The following is a 23,709-nucleotide window of genomic DNA, read 5'->3' on the forward strand; positions in this document are numbered from 1 at the left end:
CTTTTGTTGTTGTTGGTGGTAGTGGTGGTCATAGGGTTTGAACTCTGGGCATGGGCGCTGTCCCTGAGCGCTTCAGCTCAAGGCTATCACTCTACCACAGTGCCATTTCTGGTTTCCTAGTGGTTAACTGGAGATAAGTCTCAAGACTTTCCTGCCTGGGCTGCCTTTGAAGCATGATCCTCAGATCTCAGCCTCCTGAGTAGCTAGGGTTACAGGTGTGAGCCACTGGAACCTAGCTTTCCTACTTTTCTTTTTTTTGTTGTTTTGTTTTTTGGGTCTGGTTGTGAGGCCTGAACTCTGGGCCTGGGCGCTGTCCCTCAGCTCTTCAGCTCAAGGCTAGCGCTCTACCACTTGAGCCACAGCGCCACTTCCGGCTTTTTTCTTTTTGCTTTTGTGGTGCTGAGGAATCGAACGCAGGGCCTCAGGCATGCAAGGCAAGCACTCTACCACTGAGCCACCTTCCCAGCCCAGGTAATTTCTTTTTATTTTTGGTGTTACTAAGTTGTGAACTCAGAGCTTTGTGCTTACTAAGCAGGCTCTGTATTACTTGAGCCATATCCTCCAACCCTTTTTGCTTTAGTTATTATTTTTTATTATTGTCTGTCGTGGGACTTGAACGCTGGGCCTGGGCACTGTCCTAGCTCTTTAGCTCCAGGCTAGTGCTCTACCACTTGAGCCACAGTGCTACTTCTGGTTTTCTGGTGGTTAATTGGAGATAAGAGTCTCATGGACTTTCCTACCTGGGCTGCAATCCTCAGATCTCAGCCTCCTGAGCCACTAGGATTACAGGTGTGAGCCACTGGCACCTGGCTTGCTTTAGTTATTTTTTTAGGTAGGGTCTCATATTCTCGTCTTGATATTCTGCCATGATATTCCTACCACTGGCCTCTCTTGTAGCTGAGTACACAGGTTCATGTCATCTTGTTGGGCTTATTGATTGAAATGGGGGAACTGCTAGTTTATTATCTGGGTTGGCTGTGTGTGTGTGTGTGTACGCATGCATGGACATATATGCCTGCCTAAGTACTAGGGCTTCAACTAGGGCCTCCTGCTCTCATTCGGTTTTTGTTTGTTTTTCTATTCTACCACTTGAGATTTTGCTAGAGATAAGAATCTCTTGGACTTGTTTGCCTGGGATGGCAAACTAAATCCTTAGGTCTTAGCCTAAGGATCTTGGCTCAAACCAGGATCCTCAGATCTCAGCCTCCTGAGTAGCTAGGATTATAGGCATGAGCCATCTGCTACCAAGGTAATTTCTAAACCTTATAAAGACACATTCTAGAAGGAAAAAAAGAAGGAAGGGCTAGATGCTGGTGGCTCATGCCTGTAATCTTAGCTATTTCAGGAGGCTGAGATCTGAGAATCCTGGTTTGAAGACAACCTGTTCAGGAAAGTCTGTGAAACTCTGTTTTTTTGTTTTGTTTTTGTTTTTTGTTTTGGTCAGTTGTGGGGCCTGAACTCTGGGCCTGGGCACTGTCCCTCAGCTCTTCAACTCAAGATTAGCGCTCTGCCACTTGAGCCTCAGTCCCACTTCCGGCTTTTTCTGCTTAGGTGGTGCTGAGGAATCGAACCCAGGGCCTCATGCATGCAAGGCAAACACACTACCACTGAGCCACCTTCCCAGCCCCGAAACTCTTATCTCCAATTAACCACAAAAATCTGGAAGTGTGGTTCAAGTGGCAGAGCATCAGCCTAAAGTGAAAAAGCTCAGGGAGAGTGCCTAGGTCCTGAATTCAAGCCCTAGAACTAGGGAAGGAAGGAAGCTTTATTGCAGAAGGAGGTAGCAAAATATTCTCATTTTACTTTACCATCTTTACAACACTATTATTTACTTTATTCATGTATTACCTATAATTTCCAAATAAGTTATTCTTTTTTTGGGTCTGGTCATGGGGCCTGAACTCTGGGCCTGGGCGCTGTCCCTCAGCTCAAGGCTAGTGCTCTACCACTTGAGCCACAGCGCCACTTCCAGCTTTTTTTTCTTTTTGCTTATATGGTGCTGAGGAATTGAACCCAGGGCCTCATGCATGCAAGGCAAGCGCTCTACCACTGAGCCACCTTCCCAGCCCTAAATATGTTATTTTGATCAAACTACTGGTACTTCAACTAAGAATATGAAAAATGAACTTTTATTTTGCCTTAAAAATGTAAATATTTTCCTTAAAAATGTTCTAAAATGCTATAGAAAGCATGTTTAATGTTTACTTCCTAAAAGTATAAATTTTTAAGTTGCTCACACTACCCTATTTGATCAACTGTGCTCAATACATCAGCCAAAGAACACTGGCGAGAGGAAGTAGAAAAGAAGTGAAAGGCTAAGAATTGAAAGAAACAAACTTATCTACATTAATATAGGAAAATGTACACCCTGAAAAAATAGAGAAGTTTTTTAAAAAAAATCCTACAATTCATGTAGAATTTTAGAAGAGAGAAAGGTCAAGAAAAGGCAACATGATTGTCAAAAAGAAGAGAAATAATGCTATCCAGACCCATCATGAGCTACTGTATGGATGAAACTGTAACCGACACAGGACTGACAGAGAGCCAAGGGTCAGAATGGAGGACAGAAACAGATTCAGACATATGTGGGAGGCTAGTGTGTGACCTATTAGCAGGGGAGGGAGAACTGTCCACCTGAGGAGAGCTGAGATCATTAGCTCAACAGGATTCCTACATCAGCAGCAGTCAGCAGCTGCCAAAGCTGATTATATCCTTTTTACTCCCAATGCAGATGAACGGGTGGAGGTGAGTTATTCCCCTGGTTAGCACAACCATACTATTAAACCCTGAAAGCTGAAAGAGGCCTTTTGGGTGACTGTGATAACACAACTTAGGGAAGGAATTATCCAGATAAAGCAAAGAGAAAAGCAGAAGGAAGGATCATGGAGAAACAGGAGAGATGATAGGGGGACTCAGATGCTCCACAGGTACCCGGGTATTGCTAAGTCCTTGATCACTAGTTCCAATTTATCTCCTAACAACACTCAAGTGGGCAGGGAAGGAATTATGGCCTCTACCTCAGGAAAAATGTTCACACTGCTCATGCCACAGAACTACAGAGACCACCTGGGTTGGTTCCACCTTAGAACAGCTGGTAGAGGCTGACCCCAGGGACCTAATGGTTTTCTAAGAAGGCAGATTCCAGTAACTTACTTCTTTTACACAGAAATGAAGACTTCTCGTAGCAGCTCTCAGCATGCCAGCTGTGCAGGTCATGATGTCGGAGAGTGGGGAAGTGGAAACACTGAAGCTGGGCACAGAACACGTTGTCATTCTCAGACATGGCAGAGGTGAAGATGGGGTCTGGTGGAAGGAATACTTGTGACGAACCTGGAAGGGAGAAAAATGATGGGACTGGCTACAACAGAACATTAGTAGCCAGTCACATGCAGTCTGCAAGGGGACTACAGTGTCAACACCACCATCAACCAGAGAGCTTACTGACCACCAAGTACTGGTAGTCCCTGTGGCTTCAGCTCTGTTAACTCCTGTGACATCCAAATAGTGGGCCTCATAGGGCCTCAACAAACACAGAAGAAAATCTTGCTTACTATGCGCTGGTGGCTCACAACATTTGTAATCCTAGCTACTGAGGCTGAGATCTGAGGATCGAGGTTCAAAGCCAACCCAGGCAAGAAAATTCTTGAGACTCTTATCTCCAATTAACTACTCCAAAAAGGCAGAGTGCAGCTCTGGCTCAAGTGGTAGAGCACCAGCCTTGAGCAATAAAGCGCAGGGACAGTGCCCAGGTCCTGAGGTTCAAGCCCAGGACCGACAACAACAAAAAAAAAAAAAGGAAAAAAAGAAAGTAAAATCCTGGTGACAAGCAGAACCCAAGAAAGAGGGTGTGGGATAGTGATATGCTAGGATTGTTAAAGTAAGAACAACAACATAATAAATACTGAATTTCAGCACACTGGATAAAATGCAGATGCTCATACAAACAAGGGAACAAAAAGGGGAATGTTTTCTAAGACATGAGCACCCAGGCTTATGGTTTAGATATGAAGTATATCCCCAAAAGCTCATCTATTGAAGACTTGGTCCCAGCTAGTACATCATTGAGAAGTGATTAGATAATGAGGGATCAGTCTTTATCAATGAATTATGATTTCATAATGTGAGGGCTTTACTGGAAGGTGGTAGGAACTTTTGGAGGTAGGCCCTAGTTGGTGTTAGCAGGTCACTGGTGGCATGTTCTTGGAAGTTGTATCTTGTCCTGAGGTCCTTGCTGTCTTTACTTCCTGGCCATTATGAGTTGAGCAACCTTTGCTAAGCACTCCTGCAGCCATGTTCTTCTGCTTTGCCTTGGTCCAAAACAATGGATTTAGCTAACCTTGGCCTGAAACCCTTAAAACTGTAATTGACAATAAGTTGATATTACCTCTTTTTGTTGTTTTTTGAGACAGAATCTCACTATGAAACTCAGGATGGCCTTGAATTTGAATATGTCATCCTCCTGCTTCAACTTTATTTTTTTATTTTTTTTGCCAGTCCTGAGATTGAACTCAGGGCCTGGGCACTATCCCTGAGCTTTTTGCTTAAGGCTAGCACTTTACCATTTGAGCCACAGCAATACTTTTGGCTTGTTCTGCGTGTTACTAAGGAATTGAACCCAGGTCCTCATGCATGCTAGGCAAGCACTCTACCACCGAGCCACATTCCTAGCACCCTCCTTCGACTTCTTGAATGCAGGGATTACAGGTATGCCCAACCATCCCCCTTGAACCTGAAAGTCAGCACCAGGCACTGGAACATTTTTAAGTTGTCTTTCTCCGGTATTTGTTACAATGATGAAAAACTAACATACTCAGTAAATATATGGAGTACTCAAATTCTCCACGTATCTGTGTTCCAACTACCCTCTGGGCCATCAGCTGGCCAGCTCCCTAGGACAATGTCCCAGTTCAGGGCAAACAGCCATTTATTTAATTAGCTCCCACTGAGTGTTCTGAAACTCAGTCATGGGGCATGCTTCGGAAGGGACTGCTAACCTTCAACAACTCTTTCAAGACCAGGCCATCAAGATTCCTTTTGTCTACTCCAATACAGATCAAGACAATACAAATGCCACCTTTCCCAGAAAGCAGAATTAAGACAAAACAACTTAAGCTCATTCCCGAAGACATTAATGCCATCTATCCCTTCCACAGGACACAGAGATTGCCACACACACCTTCCTGACCTATTTCCTGCAAGCAGCAAACACAAAACTCACTTTGCCAACTGCTATCATGTCTTGAGGCTGGTTGTGTTCAGGGACAAGATGACTAGCTTTCAGGAGACAAAGGCCTGTCCCTGGCTGGCAGGCACAGCCACAATGGCAGGGCATCTGGGCTAGTGTCCTGCCTGCCTAATGTGTGAAACAGATTTACAGGCAGAGGACTAGGCCAGCTCCCTGGAGTCTTCCTCCTATACCATCTGGAGGGTCACACTATGCAGAGAGGGGGCTGCACCAACACACTGTGTAACTGTGCCTCAAGGATCCCTGGGTAGGCTTTCCCCTTTAAAAACTGATTCCTATGCTTTCTTCACATATATTTTTGGGGCAGGGTCTTGCTATGTAGTTTAAGCTGGCCTCAAACTTGAGATCCTCCTGTCTTGGCCTCTGAATTTCTGAATTATAGGGATTACAGCCAGGTATGCACCATCATACCCAACCACTATTTGATTTCTTGTCTGCTGAAAAAAAAAAAAGTCTTCCCCTTTCCTTTAAAAAAAAAAAAAAATACAAGTAGGGCCTGGGAATGTGGCTTAGTGGTAGAATGCTTGCTTAGCATGCATGAAGCCCTGGGTTGCATTCCTCAGTATCACATAAATGGAAACAGCTGGAAATGGTGCTGTGGCTCAAGTGGTAGAGTGCTAGCCTTGAGCAAAAGCAGCTCAGGGACAGTGCTCAGGCCCTAAGTTAAGCCCTAGGACTGGCAAAAAAGAAAAGAAAAGAAAAGAAAGAGAAAGAGAGAAAAGAAAAAGAAAAAAGGAAAAAGAGAAAAGAAAAAAAATACCAGTATTCAGGGCTGAGGCTAAATGCCATCTCAGAGTTCCTGAGCACAACTGCTTGTACCAAAAAATGGCCAAAAATGACCTGTCAGGACATTGGAGGATGGCTCCAGCATTCAATAGAGTTGGGTTCCTATAAGACCCTTAGACAAAGCCACATGGAGACAAGCAGAAAAAGGTCAAAAACCTCCACTTCCAGGTTGAAAATCTCATCAACATGTGTGTATCATGTCTACTCATGGATGCTGTGAAAGATCAGAAAGATCGGTCCAAGGTGCTGACTGTGCTCATCACATGAGCAGCCCCTTCCCCCGCAACGTGCAGACTGACCATCTGCTGTAAGTCACGTGGCTTGTGCAATTGAGGCTGGTTTGGTCAGCACTAGCAAGTTGCTGCCAAATTTCCAGACACAATCAAGACCTATACTTGTGTAGGGCTCTTGAGACTCCAGGAAAGAGCATCCTAGGAAATGATCACAGTGGGAGCAAAGAGGAAAGCAGCATTGGGGCTGGAGAGGAGAGCAGGGGTGGTGAGTGTGGGCAGAGGGCAAAGGCTGGCCTTGATGAGGGCTGTGGCTGTGAAAAATCAGAGGCATGAAGGACTAGAGCTGAGAAGAAAGACTTTCAGCAGGTGCGTGAGGGAATATGGAGTACATAGGTGAATGATAACTGGATGGGGACTTCAAGGTTGATGACTAGTGTTAAGATCCTGAGAAGATCTGAAAGAACATGAGTAAGCTGGGAAGGTGGCTCAGTGGTAGAGTGCTTGCCTTGCATGCCTGAGGCCCTGGGTTCGATTCCTCAGCACCACATAAGCAAAAAGAAAAAAGCCAGAAGTGGCTTTGTGGCTCAAGTGGTAGAGCGCTAGCCTTGAGCTGAAGAGCTGAGGGACAGCGCCCAGGTCCAGACAGAGTTCAGGCCCCACGACCGGAAAAGAAAGAAAGAGAGAGAGAGAGAGAGAGAGAAAGAAAGAAAGAAAGGAAGAACATGAGTGAAAGGAGGCAAGAATTCTCCATACTGCATTGGCGGTGACTCCTGGACATACCTGCCCCTTGAGCCACTTGCCTTTCTCTAGGGCCCTTCAGGAAGAAGAGGGTTCATTGACCAGCACTCTATCAATTAAGCCACACCTCCAACACCTGTAATTCTTAACTTCCTGGTTGTCCTTTCCTCCTTGGTTCATGTCAACAGCACACTTTAACTGCTCACTTACATATCCCAAAGTCTTTTTTACTTCTTATGTGTGTATATGTTTGTGTGTGTGTGTGTGTGTGTGTGTGTGTGTGTACTTCTGAGATTAAAACCCAGGGCCTTGCAGATACTAGGCAAGCACTTTATACATAATAATGGTGTATCAAGTGATGTTTCCATGCATGTTTACATTGTGTAACAAAATGTACCTATCTCTTTCAACATCCTAACATTTCTTTGTCATGAAAACATGACTGGAGGGGCTGGGAAGGTGGCTCAGTGGTAGAGCGCTTGCCTTGCATGCCTGAGGCCCTGGGTTCGATTCCTCAGCACCACATAAGCAAAAAGAAAAAAGCCGGAAGTGGCACTGTGGCTCAAGTGGTAGAGCGCTAGCCTTGAGCTGAAGAGCTGAGGACAGTGCCCAGGCCCAGAGTTCAGGCCCCACGACCGGACCCAAAAAAAAAAAAAAAAAGAAAAGAAAAGAAAAAAAAAAAGACTGGAAATAGTGGGAAGGAGTAGGGGAGATGCCTGCAAAGTCCTGATTCCAGTCAATTCCTTTTTATTTATTTATTGTCCCTGATCCTGCACTTGAACTCAGGACCTGGGTACTGTCCCTAAACTTTTTCAGCTTGAGGCTTGTGCTCTACCACCTGAGCCACAGCTTTGCTATTGGTGTGTGTGTGTTTTGTTTTGGTAATTAACTGGAGATAACAGCCTCATGGACTAGATTTAAACTGTGATCCTTAGCCTCCTGAGTAGATATGATTACAGGTATGAACCATGGGTACCTGGTCAATTTTTTTTAAGCCAACTGGTATATATGAAATGTACATAGTAAGGGATCTCATCATATTTCCATAGATGCATGTAATTTTTAAATTACTTTTTGTTGGTCCTGGGGCTTCAACACAGGGTGTGGCCTGCATCCCCAAGCCTATTTGTACTCAAGACTAGCATCTACCATTTGAGCCACAGCACCACTTCCAGCTCTTTCTTAGTAGTTTATTGATGATAAGAGTCTCATGGAGGCTGTGGTGCTGCCTATGTTCTCATTCAGTGCAGACCTCATTTGTGAAGCGGAATCTGAGGAGACTCTGGCGCTCACAATGGCCAACGAAAAGCGTAAGGAAGAAGTCAAGACAGAACAACGATCATATTCATTTGAAGGTGGCAGGGCAGAATGATTCTGTGGTGCAGTTTAAGATTAAGAGGCACACAACACTTAGTAAACTAATGAAAGCCTATTGTGAATGACAGGGTTTGTCAATGAGGTATATCAGATTCTGATTTGATGGGCAGCTGTAAGGAACCTGAGAGTGAGAAAATCCACAGAGGCATGGCTAAAGGTGGCAAGGAAGTTTTATTAGTCGGTCTACAATTGCCCTGTCCTGGGCTACCTCAGAGCTGGGAGCAGCTGCAACCTCCAGGGGGTAAGATTTTTGCCTTTTCCTCCTTTCCACACAGGCCTCGCCTTTCTCCGAAGGACTCTCTGCAGGTCTCTAAGCTCTCTGCAGACCTCTCACCTCCTCAGGCCTCTCTGATCTCTGTAGGCCCCTCCAATCTCTGCAGGCCTCTCCACAGTCCTCTCCGATCTCTGCAGGCCTCTCCACAGGCCTCTCCATCTCTCCACAGGCTTCTCCGGTCTCCACAGGCCTCTCAGATCTCCACAGGCTTCACTGCAGGCCTCTCCACTCTCCACTTCTCCAAGGGCCTCTCAAATCTCTGCAGGCCTCCTGTGGGCCTCTCAGCTCTTCACAGGCCTTTCTGCAGGCCTCTCCAACAGCCCAGGTCTCCTTTGGCGTGACCTGGGGCCTCTTCTTGTGCCTCTCTGTCAGCCTGGCCTCTCCTCACTGCTCCACTCTGCTCCGGGAGACATGCCTTTTTCCTCTCCCTCTTCTCTGGAACCCCCTGCCTATCTATATCTGGTGACCCACCACCCAAGCTACCCACCGCCAGACCCCCTTTGACACCCTGTCCCCACCCCAGTGGGGGCATGGTGGTGATGTTAGCATCATGTTCTCATGTGACTTCAAGTTCTCACACAGCCAATCAATGAAACAGACACACCTGCACAGTTGTTAGATGAAGATACAACTGATGTGTTCCAGTAGCCAACAGGAGGTATCTGCTAGACAAGGGAACCTACTACTTTGCTCCAGAACTTTGTTCTTTTTTTTTTTGTCGGCTGTGGGGCTTGAACTCTGGGCCTGGGCGCTGTCCCTCAGCTCTTCAGCTCAAGGCGAGCGCTCTACCACTTGAGCTACAGCGCCACTTCCGGTTTTCTGGTGGTTTATTGGAGATAGGAGTCTCACGGTCTCTCCTGCCCAGGCTGGCTTTGAACCGCGATCCTCAGATCTCAGCCTCCTGAGTAGCTAGGATTACAGGCGTGAGCCACCAGCGCCCGGCCAGAACTTTGTTCTTATAGACCAATAATACATTCTTAATTAGAAAAGTGCAATTTGGTTCAACCACATCCTGACTACTACAGTATAGTTTTCTCTATTCTTTCATTTTCCCCTTCCCATTCCTTTGTTGTACATAAAGTAACTGGTGTATGTGTACATGAATATTGCTTTTTTTTCTTTTTCTTTTCCTTTCTTTTAACTAAATGGTCAATGGTACATTTTGATTGACATCAAATGGAGATGGGATGTGAAAAATACTGGTTCTGTGAAAATATCCCCCTTCTCTATTAGTGGCATGCTATTCAGCTTTTAACTTTACATTTCAGTAAGTTATTTTGCTCTCCCTGTTTTAACAAAAAAAGAAAAAACAACAACAAAAATCCTTGCATACCTTGTTTGGTTGGAGAATTTTAATGTTTTCATTTATTATTGTAAAATCAAAGACAATTTTGTAACGTTTTTGTACATAGATAGCTATTACATGTAGGGCAATCTATCTTTAAGTATGGGTAAATTACTCAAAAAAAAAAAAAAAAAAGAAAAAAAGAATCCTAGATAATTTTCCCTTCAAGTCAAGCATCTTGTTTAAATAAACTTCTTGTTTGAAAAAAAAAAAAGTCTATGGACTTTCCTGCCTGGGCTGGCTTTGAACCATGATCCTCAGATCTCAGCCTCCTGAGTAGCTAGGATATAGGAGTGCACCACTGATGCTTAGCTTCATTTCATTTTTCTTAACAGCTGAATTAAACTCCACTGTGTATATAAACCACATTTTTCTTTTATCTATTCATCTTCTGATGAGTAATGAGGCTAAATCTATAACTTTGTTATTATAAATAATGCCTGATAAACATGGTGTAGGTATCTCTTTAGGAAGCTTACTTTGACTATTTTGAGTGTATACCCAACAAAGGCTTACCTTTGAATGCGACCTCCCAGCGACCTTCTAAGGAGTGATTCCGATCAGTAATGACATACTGATAGCCAACCCACAGCCTGCAGGGTACAGAGAGAGATACCTCAGCACCAAGAGAGAGGCATCCAACCAAGACTATATATTTTCATTTATTTATTTAGTGGTGCTGAAGATGTTTATCTATTTATTTGTTCTTGTGTTTATTTTTTTGTTGTAAGGACTGAAGTCAGAGCTTCATGCATGCTAGATGGGGACAGTACCACTAAGCTGCACCCCCAGCTCCATGTACATGATATTTTTTTTTGTCAGATGTGGGGCTTGAAATCTGGGCCTGGGTGCTTTCCCTCAGCTCTTCAGCTTGAGGTGAGTGCTCTACCACTTGAGGCACAGTGCCACTTCTGTTTTTCTGGTGATTAATTGGAGATAAGAGTCTCATGGACTTTCCTGCAATCCTCAGATCGCAGACTCCTGAGTAGGTAGGATTACAGGTGTGACTCACTGGCACCCAGCCTCCTCAGCACATTCTTGTCCCATAAACAACCCAAGTTTTTGGCACTAGGAAGATGTACAGACGGCTGCCATTTCTGTGCACAGAGCCTGGGGGTGTAGAGCTAGAATTAGGGCTCCTAGGGTAAGACTACAGTCACATATGCACCCACCCTGGGTTTCTAAGAGGAATGAATAAAAAGCACTGCGCACAGAAATGGTAGAGTTCTGGGCTGGGAAGGTGGTCAGTGGTAGAGCGCTTGCCTTGCATGCCTGAGGCCCTGGGTTCGATTCCTCAGCACCACATAAGCAAAAAAGAAAAAAGCCGAAAGTGGCACTGTGGCTCAAGTGGTAGAGTGCTAGCCTTGAGCTGAAGAGCTGAGGGACAGCGCCCAGGCTCAGAGTTCAGGCCCCATGACTGGGACCCAAAAAAAAAAAAAAAAAAAAAAGAAATGGTAGAGTTCTGAAAAGCTCTCAGAAGAAACCCAGACTCCTCGTGCATCCCTCATACCAGGCTCATATAGCCCCATTGGGTAGCCCTTGAGATACAGGCCAGCACACTCTGGCTATACTCATAAAATCAGTTGCACCCATAGGAAGGGACCAATGAAAGGAACTGATCATGGTCCCACAAGGCAGAGTCCAGCAAACCCTCACCTGAAGCTTAGGTAAACCAACTCCAATCCCCCAGAACTCACTTGCGCTGGTCTTTCCAACCAAAGCTCCGCTCTGGCTGGTCCCATTCCTGAGCCAGAACAAAGCGTAGCTCCTGGTCAGTGGAGAAGGTGGCAAGGGAACCATTCACACGCTGGCAGGTCTGTGCAGCATCCCAGTAGTTCTCCCCACTCAAGTAGACTCGGTAGCAGCTGGCTGTGCCTTCATAGTGGTGCCACCCTGTTGGGCACTTTCCTAGGAAACATGAAGGTCGGAGGGGAGTTGTCCCCAAAATTAGGATCTTGACTTCAGAAACAAAATTACATGTGCTGCATCAGGGACAGACCTCTCAGCATTCTAGAGAAACAAAGGCTCAGGGTGACAAGCTTATGTTCCTATGGTCACATACTTGTAGAAATGTTCAAATTTCTATCAGATGCAAGTTTAACCCATGATGTACGTTCAGTGACTGGTCCCATGTCCATAAGGTCTTTTAATTTACTCAGTAGTCAACAGTTGCTGAGTTATTTCTATACACAGATTTCAGCTTCTGATCAAATCTGGTATCAAGACAGCACCATTCTCCACATATTCTTAGTGATGTCCTGCTGAAAATGAGCAGGAAATAATCTCAATGCCTAGAATCCTTGTCTCTGCTGCCAACAAGCCCACTGCTTCCTGAGCCATGTCCCAGGTGCTGCAACAGCTGGGGAAACCAAAGACCAGCTAGAATCCTGTCACCTTGAGATGGGGTGGCATCTTTTCATTTTGTCAATCTGAAAAGGGAAGGCTATACTATGTAGCTTACCAGACATAATGTAACTGGTTGGCTTTATGGAATCTATAACCTTCAAATGTTACAATGCCTCCTATTAGTATACTGAAGGGTTCAGTATCAACTTTTAGCAAAGCCAGTTGAATTTAAAAAAAAAAAAAAAAAGAAGCTATCCAGGTTCTTGGGGTTCATGCCTGCAATCCTAGCTACTTAGAAGGCTGAGATTTGAGGACTGCAATTCAAAGCCAGCCTGGGCAATTAATTAACTAATGAATTAATCTCCAATTACTTAATTAAGAAATCTCTAATTAATCACCAAAAAGCCAGAAGTGAAGCTGTGGCTCAAGTGGCGAGTGCTAGCCTTGAGCACAAAAAGCTCAGGAACAGTGCACAGTCTCTGAGTTCAAGCCCCAGGATTAGCACAAAAGAAAAAAAAATGCTATTTTTAAATGCACTTATGTGCTACAGAACTTGTAAAGTTTCTTATGAGTTTATGCTGATTTTATTTATCTATTTATTTATTTCTGTGTTTCCATATACTAGTAGTAAGACTTGAACTCAGGTTTGGAGCGTTTACACTTCCTCTACCACTTAAGCCACAGCTCCATTTCCAGCTAGCTTCAAAACTCTATCCTCAGATCCCAGCCTCTTGAATAGCTAAGATTAGAGGTGTGAGCCACTGGAGTGCAACTTACGCTGATTTTACATAAGTGTGTATGCCTGTGACTAACTAACCAAGGCATGGAGATTATAGGAAGGAAATGGCAAGTTAGGCCCCTGAGCAGCTGAGGTAAAGATAAAAAACTGGACAGCATCATTGCTAAGGTCTGGCTAGTTACACTTGACTGTGTGAGACTAGTTGCCAGCCCTAGAAGAGACAGAGTAGTATGGTGGTACTGGAACGGTATGCCAACTGAGGGAGTAAACAGGGTAACACTGAAAGATTCCTTCACACCTACGAGATGCATTCTTTCTGAACACATACCCTCACTGAGTCCTCAGCAGACAAAGAACTGGGGCTCACTGAAGGGTAAGAGCCAAGAGGAATGCTCGGGCCTGCAAGTATGGGACTTTCCAGGGCCTCTTTACTCCTGACAGTGTTAGGTTTCCAAAGAACCATTGTGGCTCAGCCTAGCCCAAGGCTAGCACCTTGAAGTTCCTTTGAAATGCTCCCCAGTGCTGTGTCTGGGGATCAGACAAGTAATGGTCAGTTCTCAACCTGGCAGGTATTTGTAGTGTTTCATCATGAGCATGTATGCTCAGCATAAGGCTTTTCCTACCCTCAACCTTCCTTAACCTTGTTATTCTCCTTTCAAAATTTAACATCACAGGTTAGTCATTAATTACTTGAAAATTCAGAGAGAGCCAGGCACTGGTGGCTCATGCCTGTAATCCTAGCTACTCAGGAGACTGAGATCTAAGGATCACAATGCAAAGCCAGCCCAGGGCGGGAAAGTCTGTGAGACTCTTTTCTCCAATTAACCACCAGAAGACCAGAAGTGGCGCTGTGGCTCAAGTGGTAGAGCACTTGCCTTGAGCTGAAGAGCTGAGGAACAGCGCCCAGGCCCAGAGTTCAAACCTCATGACCAAAAAAAAAAAAAAATTTAGAGAGAGAGAGGGAGAGAGAGACTTCCTCTGCAGACTCTCAGCTCTACCTAATCTCTCAGAACTGATTCTCATCTATAAAAGGGAACAGCACAGCTAGCTATGAAATTTCCCAGGGCCAGTTGCGGACTAGCCCTGCAGGCTGCTATGGCTTTGGAGACTGGGTACAAGTCTCACTTTAATACTCCAGAGCTGGATTATCTTGTTCTAGTCACCATGCTGCCTCATTCATGCCTGCCAACATCTTCAAGCTGCTTTAGCAAACAACCCCACCTCCTATAATGCAATGGGAGAGCTATAGGCTGAGTCTCTGGCTGCAAGTTTGAAGTGCAATGCATATAGTGGGCAGCATAATTAGGGCAGGTCTGCAACTTACTGCTGAAGCGGACAGGCTGTGCCACATTCACTGGGTGGAAGTGTGTTGGGTCGCCTCCTCTGGTCCGCCCCTGTCTTGGATCCACAGCCTCTTTCCCATGGTAAAGACGTGCCTCCCCGGTTACTTCTGAAAGCAAAAAGATGTGTGCTGTAAGCCCCACTGGTGTAGCAACCAGGGGATAGCCTGGAGGTTCTTCAGCCAGTGCCAAGTTGTACAGCCACTCAGTTCACACTACTTAGGGCTGGAAATAGGTTAAGTGCTAGGGAGATGCAGGATGTGGCAGCAGAGTCAATTTGTTCTGGTTTTCTTTGGATCTCCAAAAAGATGCTGCTGCTCATAACAAATGAGTCACATGTGCTTCTTATGAGAATTTTACCTTGATAGTCTTCCTTTTTCTCTTTTTGCTTGTGTCAGTATTTGGGCTTGAACTCATGGCCTGAGTGCTGTTCCTTGGCTTTTTCACCCAAGGCTGGTGCTCTACCACTTCATGGATTTTCTGCCCAGGCTGGTTTTGAACTGTGATCCTCAAATCTGTCTTCTGAGTAGCTAGGATTACAGGTGTGAGCCACTGGTGCCTGGCTGCCTTTCTCTTTGTTTTTGTTTTGTTGTTGTTTGTTTTTGGTCGTGGTGCTTGAACTCAGGGCCTGGGCCCTGAGCTGTCCTTGAGCTTTTGTGCTTAAGGCTAGTGCTCTACCAACTTTGAGCCACAGTGCTACTTCCAGTTTTGTGATAGTTAATTGGAGACAAAAGTCTCACAGACTGGGCTGGGAAGGTGGCTCAGTGGTAGAGCGCTTGCCTTGCATGCATGAGGCCCTGGGTTCGATTCCTCAGCACCACATAAGCAAAAAAGAAAAAAACCCGAAGTGGCACTGTGGCTCAAGTGATAGAGCGGTAGTCTTGAGCTGAAGAGCTGAGGGATAGCGCCCAGGCCCAGAGTTCAGGCCCCACGACCGGACCAAAAAAAAAAAAGTCTCACAGACTTTCCTGCCCAAACTGGCTTTGAGCCGTGATCCTCAGATCTCAGCTTCCTGAGTAGCCAGGATTACAGGCATGAGCCACCAGGGTCTGGCCTGCCTTTAGCTCTTTTTTAAATTGCTATTATGAAATGAGAGGTCTCTCTTCCATTGTATTTTCTAATGAGTACTACTAGCATAGCAGAGGGCCTGCCATTTCTTTTTCTTTCTTTCTTTTTTTTTTTTTTTTGGGGGGGGGGGGGTCTGGTTGTGGGGCCTGAACTGTGGGCCTGGGCATTGTCCCTCAGCTCTTCAGCTCAAGGCTAGCGCTCTACCACTTGGGCCACAGCGCCACTTCCGGCTTTTTTCTTTTTGCTTATCTGGTGCTGAGGAATTGAACCCAGGGCCTCAGGCATGCAAGGCAAGCGCTCTACCACTGAGCCACCTTCCCAGCAGAGCCTGCCATTTCTGCTTCAGGACCCTCAGCAGTGGCAGTCCCACAGAGATGCTGGGTAAGGGAGCTCTGTCCAGGCTACCTTCTCCTCACCATCACCTCCTGCTTTGTTAGGGGGGAAGCAAATGTTCACCCCTCCTCTGCACTGTCAGTCACTAGGTCTGAGCTACCTGTTTACCTGAGGCTTGCAGGAGATTCCAGGCCAGGGCCTAGCATGTTTACATCTTGCTATAGGCACCTGGTATCTAACAAATCCTAAGTAAGCAACAGGCTTCAGTATGCATCTGAACAATGTGAATAGCAAGCAGAAGATGAGTAAGGCATTCTAGTTTTATGCAGTATGCTCTAAAAATAATTTGCAGGTCTGGTTTTGTTTTGTTTTTCAGTCTCTTTTGGAGTCCTCCAACCCCTGGGAGACCTGAGAACCACTGTCTTCCCACCTCTAAGCTAAGGAGCATATTTGAAGAAGTAATTTATCGAAGGCCATTGAACTGCAGAGAGCCAGAGATGATGTCTCTCCTGACCCAACCACCTATCACCTATGTGGTAAGGGATATCCTGCATGTATTCCCAAGGATAGCCTATTTGTTGAGATGAGTTTCAAAAATCTGTTGACCCAAGTAGGCTTGAAACCTCAATCCTCCTGATTTTCACTACTGGATACTCATACTTTTGCTTCCTTCCCTCACTCAGCAACTAGTGTTTTCATGATTCCCTTAGGTATGTGATGGATGGAATTCACTTGTTACTAGATTGGAAATCATTGTTGAATTCAGTGATACAAAAGTACCTCACTGATGCAAAATACAAAGTAATGACCTTGGTTATTGCCATGCTAGTGGGACAGCCCATCACAAAGACAGGCCTGATTTGATGCTGCTCTCCATGACTGAGCATCCTATCTCTTGTCCTAAAGCATCCCACCCCAGCAATGGGTTGTGACACAGGAGGCAGACAAAGGAAGCCCATTGGTACAGGTGTCCAAGTGCTGGCTAGGGAAGGGAAGAGCACCCCCTCAACACCCCCCCACCCCCGCCCATGCTGGCAGCTTTTGAGCCATGGCCAGACTTCAGACAGGAAGTTTAGGGGCGGGGAGTGTGGGAGGAGGAACAGAAGGGTTCTACAGCAGAGGGAAAAGGGCAAAGGCAGGCACATGTGGGACAAGCCCAGGTATTGCTAAAGCATATTTCACTCTACCTAAATTGCACATCTCCCTTCTGTCAGCTCAATGGAGCAAGACCTGTGATTTCACTTGGTATCTTGGCAGCTTCCCCAAAAGACACTCAGTACCTGGCAAATCGCTCACAAAAAGATGAATCCAGGACAAAGGAAGGGGAAAAGAAGGAAAAGGTTCCTCAGAGAGATTGCTTGGTTAGTCACACGGACACTGAAGACAGGTATGTGGATGCTGACAGATTGAAGCCATTCGTAGCCTGGGAGTGGGAACTAGATGGAATATTTAAGTAACCAGAAAGCCAAATGGTCTTCAGGGGAGTTCTGTGCTGAATGGCTTTTCCTATGGCTCAAGGGACAACTTTGCAGCCCTTATTTCTACTGGCTCTCTTCCTACCCACTCACATTTATCACCTCACTTATTCAACATTCATCCCATGCCTGCCAACACACAGGCCTTTGCCAGCAAGTCAGAGGACAGCCTAGGATCCATAGCAAAATTGTGTCTCAGATTGTCTCCAAGTTAGGAATGAAGCCAGCAGGACCATCTCTATGACCATGGTAAGTCTATAAAAACTTCTAGCTGGCTGCTGGTGGCTCATATTTGTAATCCTAGCTACTTAGGAGCCTGAGATCTGAGGACTGTGGTTCAAAGCCAGCTGGGGTAGGAAAGTCTATGAGCCTTTTATCTCCAATTAACTACCAAAAAGCCGCAAATGGAACTATGGTTCAAGTGGTAGAGTGCTAGCTTTAAGAAAAAGAAAAAAACAAAAACAAAACCCAACAACTCAGGAACAATACCTACACTCTGAGTTCAAGCCCCAGGACTGGCACAAAATAATTTTATTTCTTGTTTATGTGGTACCAAGGAATTGAACCCAGAGCCTCATGCATTCTAGGCAAGCACTCTACCATTAAGCCACACTCCTAACCCAAAACAATCTTTTCTTTTCTTTTTTTTTTTTGGGGGGGGTTCGGTCATGGGGCCTGAACTCTGGGCCTGGGCGCTGTCCCTCAGCTCTTCAGCTCAAGGCTAGCGCTCTACCACTGGAGCCACAGCGCCACTTCTGGCTCTTTTCTTTTTGCTTATGTGGTGCTGAGGAATCGAACCCAGGGCCTCACGCATGCAAGGCAAGCACTCTACCACTGAGCCACCTTCCCAGCCCCCAAAACAATCTTTTCTAAGCCAAATTTTCCTATAAAAGCTGCAAAGAAATATAATATACCACACCAAATTTTTACAGGAGAAGAACAGAAAGCCCATGTCACCAAGGCCAAACTGGTATAGGTTCTACACTCCTTGTAAGAATGACTAGCTAGCTGCTTGTTCTAGAAGTCAGGGACTAGAAGAACCTCCTACTCTGGCAATGAAGTCAGGCACAGACAGTGGGAGGAGTAGTTGGAGAAGCCTCAGCAACTCTGCATTTAGGAGCCTGCAGGTACCCCAGGCAGTGAAAAACTCTGAAGTCTATTGCATATTGCACATGGAAATTGCACTGGGAAGGCCAGGATCACAGGGCACATTGTAGATGTTATATCCTGGCTTGGAGTTTACCCTGGCTAGTCTCCATATCAGTAAGAATATTCCAGAAGGCCTTCATCTTTCACCACCTTTGTACAGCCAATTGGTAACCTCAACACACTCCAGGAGACACATGTGAAAAGTGAGGCTGAGGCCTTGAGGGCAGACTGTCAGGGAAGCAGAGAGAAGGAGGAGCCAAGACAAATGATCTGGAAATTAGACTAAAAGCAGAAGCCCTCTTGAAAAATGCTGAATGAAAGCTGAATGCTCACACCAATAATTCTAGGAAGCTGAGGTCCAAGGATTGCAGTTCAAAGTCACCTCAGACAGACAAGTCTTCAGTTAACTAGCCTTGAAATTAACCAGCCTTGAAATTATTTTACTGAGCCCAGGGTCAGTGGCTCCTACCTGTAATCCTAGCTACTCAGGAGGCTGAGATCTGAGGATCTCAGTTCAAAAGCCAGCCCCAGCAGTAAAGTCCCTGAGACACTTATCTATAATTAACCACCAGAAAAACCAGAAGTGGCACTGTGGCTCAAGTGATAGAGCACTCACCTCGAACTGAAGAGCTGAGGGACAGCACCCAGGCCCAGAGTTCAAGCCCCACAATCCACAAAAGAAAAAAGAAAAAAAGAAATTGTTTCACTGCAGAAATAGATCACTCTAGTCTTAGCACATTAAGCCAAATCTTGAGCCAATAACAAGATGGGCAGAAAATAGAATCTGGCAATACTTAAAATTACAAATACATTTACCCAGTGATACTGCATTTAGGAATCTTATAGGAAAGATATATTCCAACAATTCAGAGGGGGAAGAGTGATAGTATACCCAAGACTATGTTGACATCTTTGTGTGTGTGTGTGTGTGTGCGCGCGCGTGTGCGTGTGCGCACGCGCTGATCCTGGGGCTTGAACTCAGGTCTGGGCACTGTCCCTGAGCTTTTTTGCTCAAGGCTACCATTCTACTTAAGGCCCAATTCCAATCTTTTTTGGTAGTTACTAGGAGATAATAATATCTCGAACTTTCCTGGGCTGGCTTTGAACTGTGATCCTATCTCAGCCTTTTGAGTAGCTAGGATTACAGTTGTGAGCCACTAGGGACCATCTTCAATTTTCTTTTTTTTTTTTTTTTTGGGTCCGGTCGTGGGGCCTGAACTCTGGGCCTGGGCGCTGTCCCTCAGCTCTTCAGCTCAAGGCTAGCGCTCTACCACTTGGGCCACAGCGGCACTTCCGGCTTTTTTCTTTTTGCTTATGTGGTGCTGGGAATCAAACCAGGGCCTCAGGCTTGCAAGGCAAGCGCTTTACCACTGAGCCACCTTCCCAGCCCCTCAATTTTCTTTATCCTCCCCCTAGGCACACTTCCCCTCTCACTTGCTCCCACCTGCTCTCAGAATCTATTTCTCTTCCCTCTCATCTCTCTATTGAATTTTGGGGGGGAAGGGGACACCAGTAAAGTGCTTTACCACTTGAGCCACAGTTCCACTTCCAGATTTTTGTTGGTTAATTGGAAATAAGACTTTCATGCCTGGGCTGGCTTTGAACTTTGATCTTCAGGTCTCAGCTTTCTGAGTAGCTAGAATTATAGGCATAAGCCACTGACATCCGAAGATCTTTTGTTGAGTGTCTTTGTGCTGTTTGGCATCTTTTTTCTTTATAATTTTATTATTAAGGTGCTACCATTTCATAAGTTAGATAATGAGTGCACTTCTTTTTTTTTTTTTTTTGGCAATATTGGTATCATTTTTAATAGCAGAATAATGAGAACAACTGAAAGGCTCCCATACAGGAGATTGAAGTTATGGTAGAATCTTGAAGTGGAGTTCAAAGTAGCTGTAAAAAAAAAAAAAAAAAAAAAAAGAGGAGGAAAAAACTAGGTACATGTGGCTCACTCCTGTAATACTAGCTATACTCATAAGATTAGATGTGGAGCCGGGCGCTGGTGGCTCACGCTACTCAGGAGGCTGAGTAATCCTAGCTACTCAGGAGGCTGAGATCTGAGGATCACGGTTCAAAGCAAGCCTGGGCAGGAGAGACCGTGAGACTCCTATCTCCAATAAACCACCAGAAAACCGGAAGTGGCACTGTAGCTCAAGTGGTAGAGCACTCGCCTTGAGCTGAAGAGCTGAGGGACAGCGCTCAGGCCCAGAGTTCAAGCCCCACGACCGACAAAAAAAAAAAGATTAGATGTGGAGGGGCTGGGAAGGTTGCTCAGTGGTAGAGCACTTGCCTTGCATGCATGAGGCCCTGGGTTCGATTCCTCAGCACCACATAAGCAAAAAGAAAAAAGCCGGAAGTGGTGCTGTGGCTCAAGTGGTAGAACACTAGCCTTGAGCTGAAGAGCTGAGGGATGGCGCCCAGGCCCAGAGTTCAGGCCCCACGACTGGACCCCCCCCCCCCCCCAAAAAAAAAAAAGATTAGATGTGGAGGATCAAGGTGCAAGGCCAGACTGGACAGAAAAGTCCAGGAGACTCCATTTCCAAAATAACCAGCAAAAAGTCAGGCTGGAGGTTTAGCTCAAGTGATATAGTACTTATTATTTAAGCATGATGCCTGAGTTCAAACTCTCACATCAACTCCTTCTCCAAAAAAGAGAAAAGAACTTGGAACTATTTAGAAAGAAATTTCAAGAATAATCATAGTGTAATTCACACTTTGTAGAAATCACATTGTAAGACTTTTTTTGTGTGTATGTATGTACTAAGGAACAAACCCTAGGCCTTGACTATGCTAAGCAAATGCTCTACCACTGAGCTACACTCACAGGCTCTAAGACGCTTTTTGATATAAGAAAGAATGGGCAGCTGGGTGCTGGTGGTTCACACCTATAATCCTAGCTACTCAAGAAGCTGAGATCTGAGGAATGCAGTTCAATACCAGCCTGGGCAGAAAAGTCCATGAGACTATTATCAGACTATTACCAGAAAACCAGAAGTGGCATCATGGCTTAAAGTGGTAGAGCACTAACCGTGATTGAAAAATCTCAGGGACAGTGCCCAAAACCTGAGTTCAGGCCCCATGACCAACAACAAAAAAAAAAAAAAAAAAGAAAGGAAAAAATGGGTACAGAGAAAGAAATTGTATGAGTGTGTATGTACAAATATGTGATATATGTGCTTATTTTGGCAAAAAAAAAACACCTGAAAAGTTAGAAACTAATTAAATTACCTTAATCTTATGAGTAGGAACACAATAAAGGGTCAAGAAAGGAAATAAGTTCTTTTCTTTTTCCTATAACTTATTCCCCCCCCCCCCCAAAATTTTGGGGCTTTAACTGAGAGCCTGGGCACTGTCCCTGGGTTTCTTTTGTTCAAGGCTAGCACTGTACCACTTGTGCCACAGAACCACTTTTGGCCTTTTCTTTTTATGTGCTACTGAGGAATTGAACCCAGGGCTTCATGCATGCTAGCTAGGCAAGTACTCTACCACTAAGTCACATTCCTGGGCTTGAACTCTGGACCTGGGCACTGTCCCTGGGCTCCTTTTGCTCATGTCTAGCACTTTACCACTTTGAGCCATAGTACCACTTCTGGCTTTTTCTGTGATTATTTGGAGATTAAGAGTTTCATTGACTTTCCTGTATGAGCTGGCTTCAAACATTATCCTCAGATCTCAGCCTCCTGAGTAGCTAGGATACAGGAATGAGCCACTGGTGCCCAGATAATTTGTTTTTTTGTTTTAGTTTGTAATTAAATTTTATTGTCAAGGTGATGTATTGAAGGGGTTGCAGTAAGGGTAAGGTAGTGAATACATAACATGTCAAACTTTTTACCCCCTCCCTCACTCCCACCCCTCAGGTTATTTTTATTATTATTATTGTGAAAATACCATACAGAGGGTTACAATTACATGGGCAAGATAGTGAGTACATTTCTTATCAAGCATTGTTGCCTCCTCCTTTGTTTCCCCTTCCCATCCCTTCCCATTCCCCCACCATTCGCCCCCCCTTATTTGGTATTTTTATTAGCATGTTTCACATGATATTTTCATATAGGATCCAGAGCTCAAGGCGAGTGCTCTAACACTTGGACCACAATGCACTTCCGGCTTTTCTGAGTAGTTTTATTGGAGATAAGAGTCTCACAGACTTTCTTGCCTGAGCTGGCTTCAAACCGTGATCCTTAGATCTCAGCCTTCTAAGCAGCTAGGATTACAGGTATGTGCCACTGATACCCAGCTGCCTATATTTTTTATATTTCAAAAGTAAATTAAGGGCTGGGAAGGTGGCTAAATGGTAGAGCGCTTGCCTTGCATTCATGAGGCCCTGGGTTCAATTCCTCAGCACCACATAAGCAAAAAGAAAAAAGCCAGAAGTGGCTCTGTGGCTCAAGTGGTAGAGTGCTAGCCTTGAGCTGAAGAGCTGAGGGACAGTGGCCAGGCCCAGAGTTCAGGCCCCACAACTGGACCAAAAAAAAAAAAAAAAAAAAAAAAAAAAAAAAGTAAATTAAACATCTACACAACCTTGTGAATATACTTAAAACAAAACAAAAATGCAGCTGTATATTTTAAAGAGAGATGACTTTTACAGTAAATGAATCACAGCTCAAAACTTTGAATTAATATGAGATGAAAGTCCTATGACCAATTACAAACAAGACCCAAATGTTAACACCACAAAGAAGAAAGCAGTAATTCTAGTGACTTTTTTTTTGTCGGTCATGGGGCCTGAACTCTGGGCCTAGGCACTATCCCTCAAGCTCTTCAGCTCAAGGCTAGCCCTCTACCATTTGAGCCACAGTTCCATTTCTGGCTTTTTCTGCTTATGTGGTGCTGAGGAATTGAGCCCAGGGCCTCATGCATGCAAGGCAAGCACTCTACCACTGAGCCACCTTCCCAGCCCTACAAATATATTTGCTGAAATTGACTTAGCAGGTTTGTTATGGGCAGTGGTATTGTAGTGTAGTACAGCCATTCCTCAAAATTGGGGATTGTCCCAGTATCCTCATTCCCTTACAGTACCCACAAATCCAAGAGCCCCCAAGTCCCTTGAATAAAATGGTGTAGTATTTGCATATAACCTTCCTACAATCTTCTATATACTTGGCAATCATCTCTAGATGACTTATAATACCTAACATAATATAACTGCTATGAATGGTTGTTAGACTATATTGTTTAGGAAGTGAAGACAAGGAACAAAGCCTGTACATGCTGAGTAAAGGCACAGTATTTTCTACAAATATTTTTGGTCTGTGATTGGT

General features: G+C 45.0%; 1 protein-coding gene across 4 annotated transcripts in view; it reads right to left on the reverse strand.

The window, feature by feature from the left end:
* Nucleotides 1-23,709, reverse strand: part of Dgcr2 (DiGeorge syndrome critical region gene 2) — a 71,993-nt gene that overhangs the window by 13,727 nt on the left and 34,557 nt on the right. For all 4 annotated transcript variants that reach the window (XM_042666357.1, XM_042666354.1, XM_042666355.1 and 1 more), the window contains exons 3-6: nt 14,408-14,533; nt 11,696-11,906; nt 10,515-10,591; nt 3,154-3,330 (exon numbers count right to left, since the gene is read on the reverse strand). In XM_042666357.1, coding sequence (XP_042522291.1) covers nt 3,154-3,330; nt 10,515-10,591; nt 11,696-11,906; nt 14,408-14,533 — 591 coding nt within the window. The remainder of the gene's footprint in view (nt 1-3,153; nt 3,331-10,514; nt 10,592-11,695; nt 11,907-14,407; nt 14,534-23,709) is intronic.

Source organism: Dipodomys spectabilis, unplaced genomic scaffold (assembly GCF_019054845.1).
Source record: "Dipodomys spectabilis isolate Male_0828 unplaced genomic scaffold, ASM1905484v1 ptg000363l, whole genome shotgun sequence".
Taxonomy (NCBI): Eukaryota; Metazoa; Chordata; class Mammalia; order Rodentia; family Heteromyidae; genus Dipodomys; species Dipodomys spectabilis.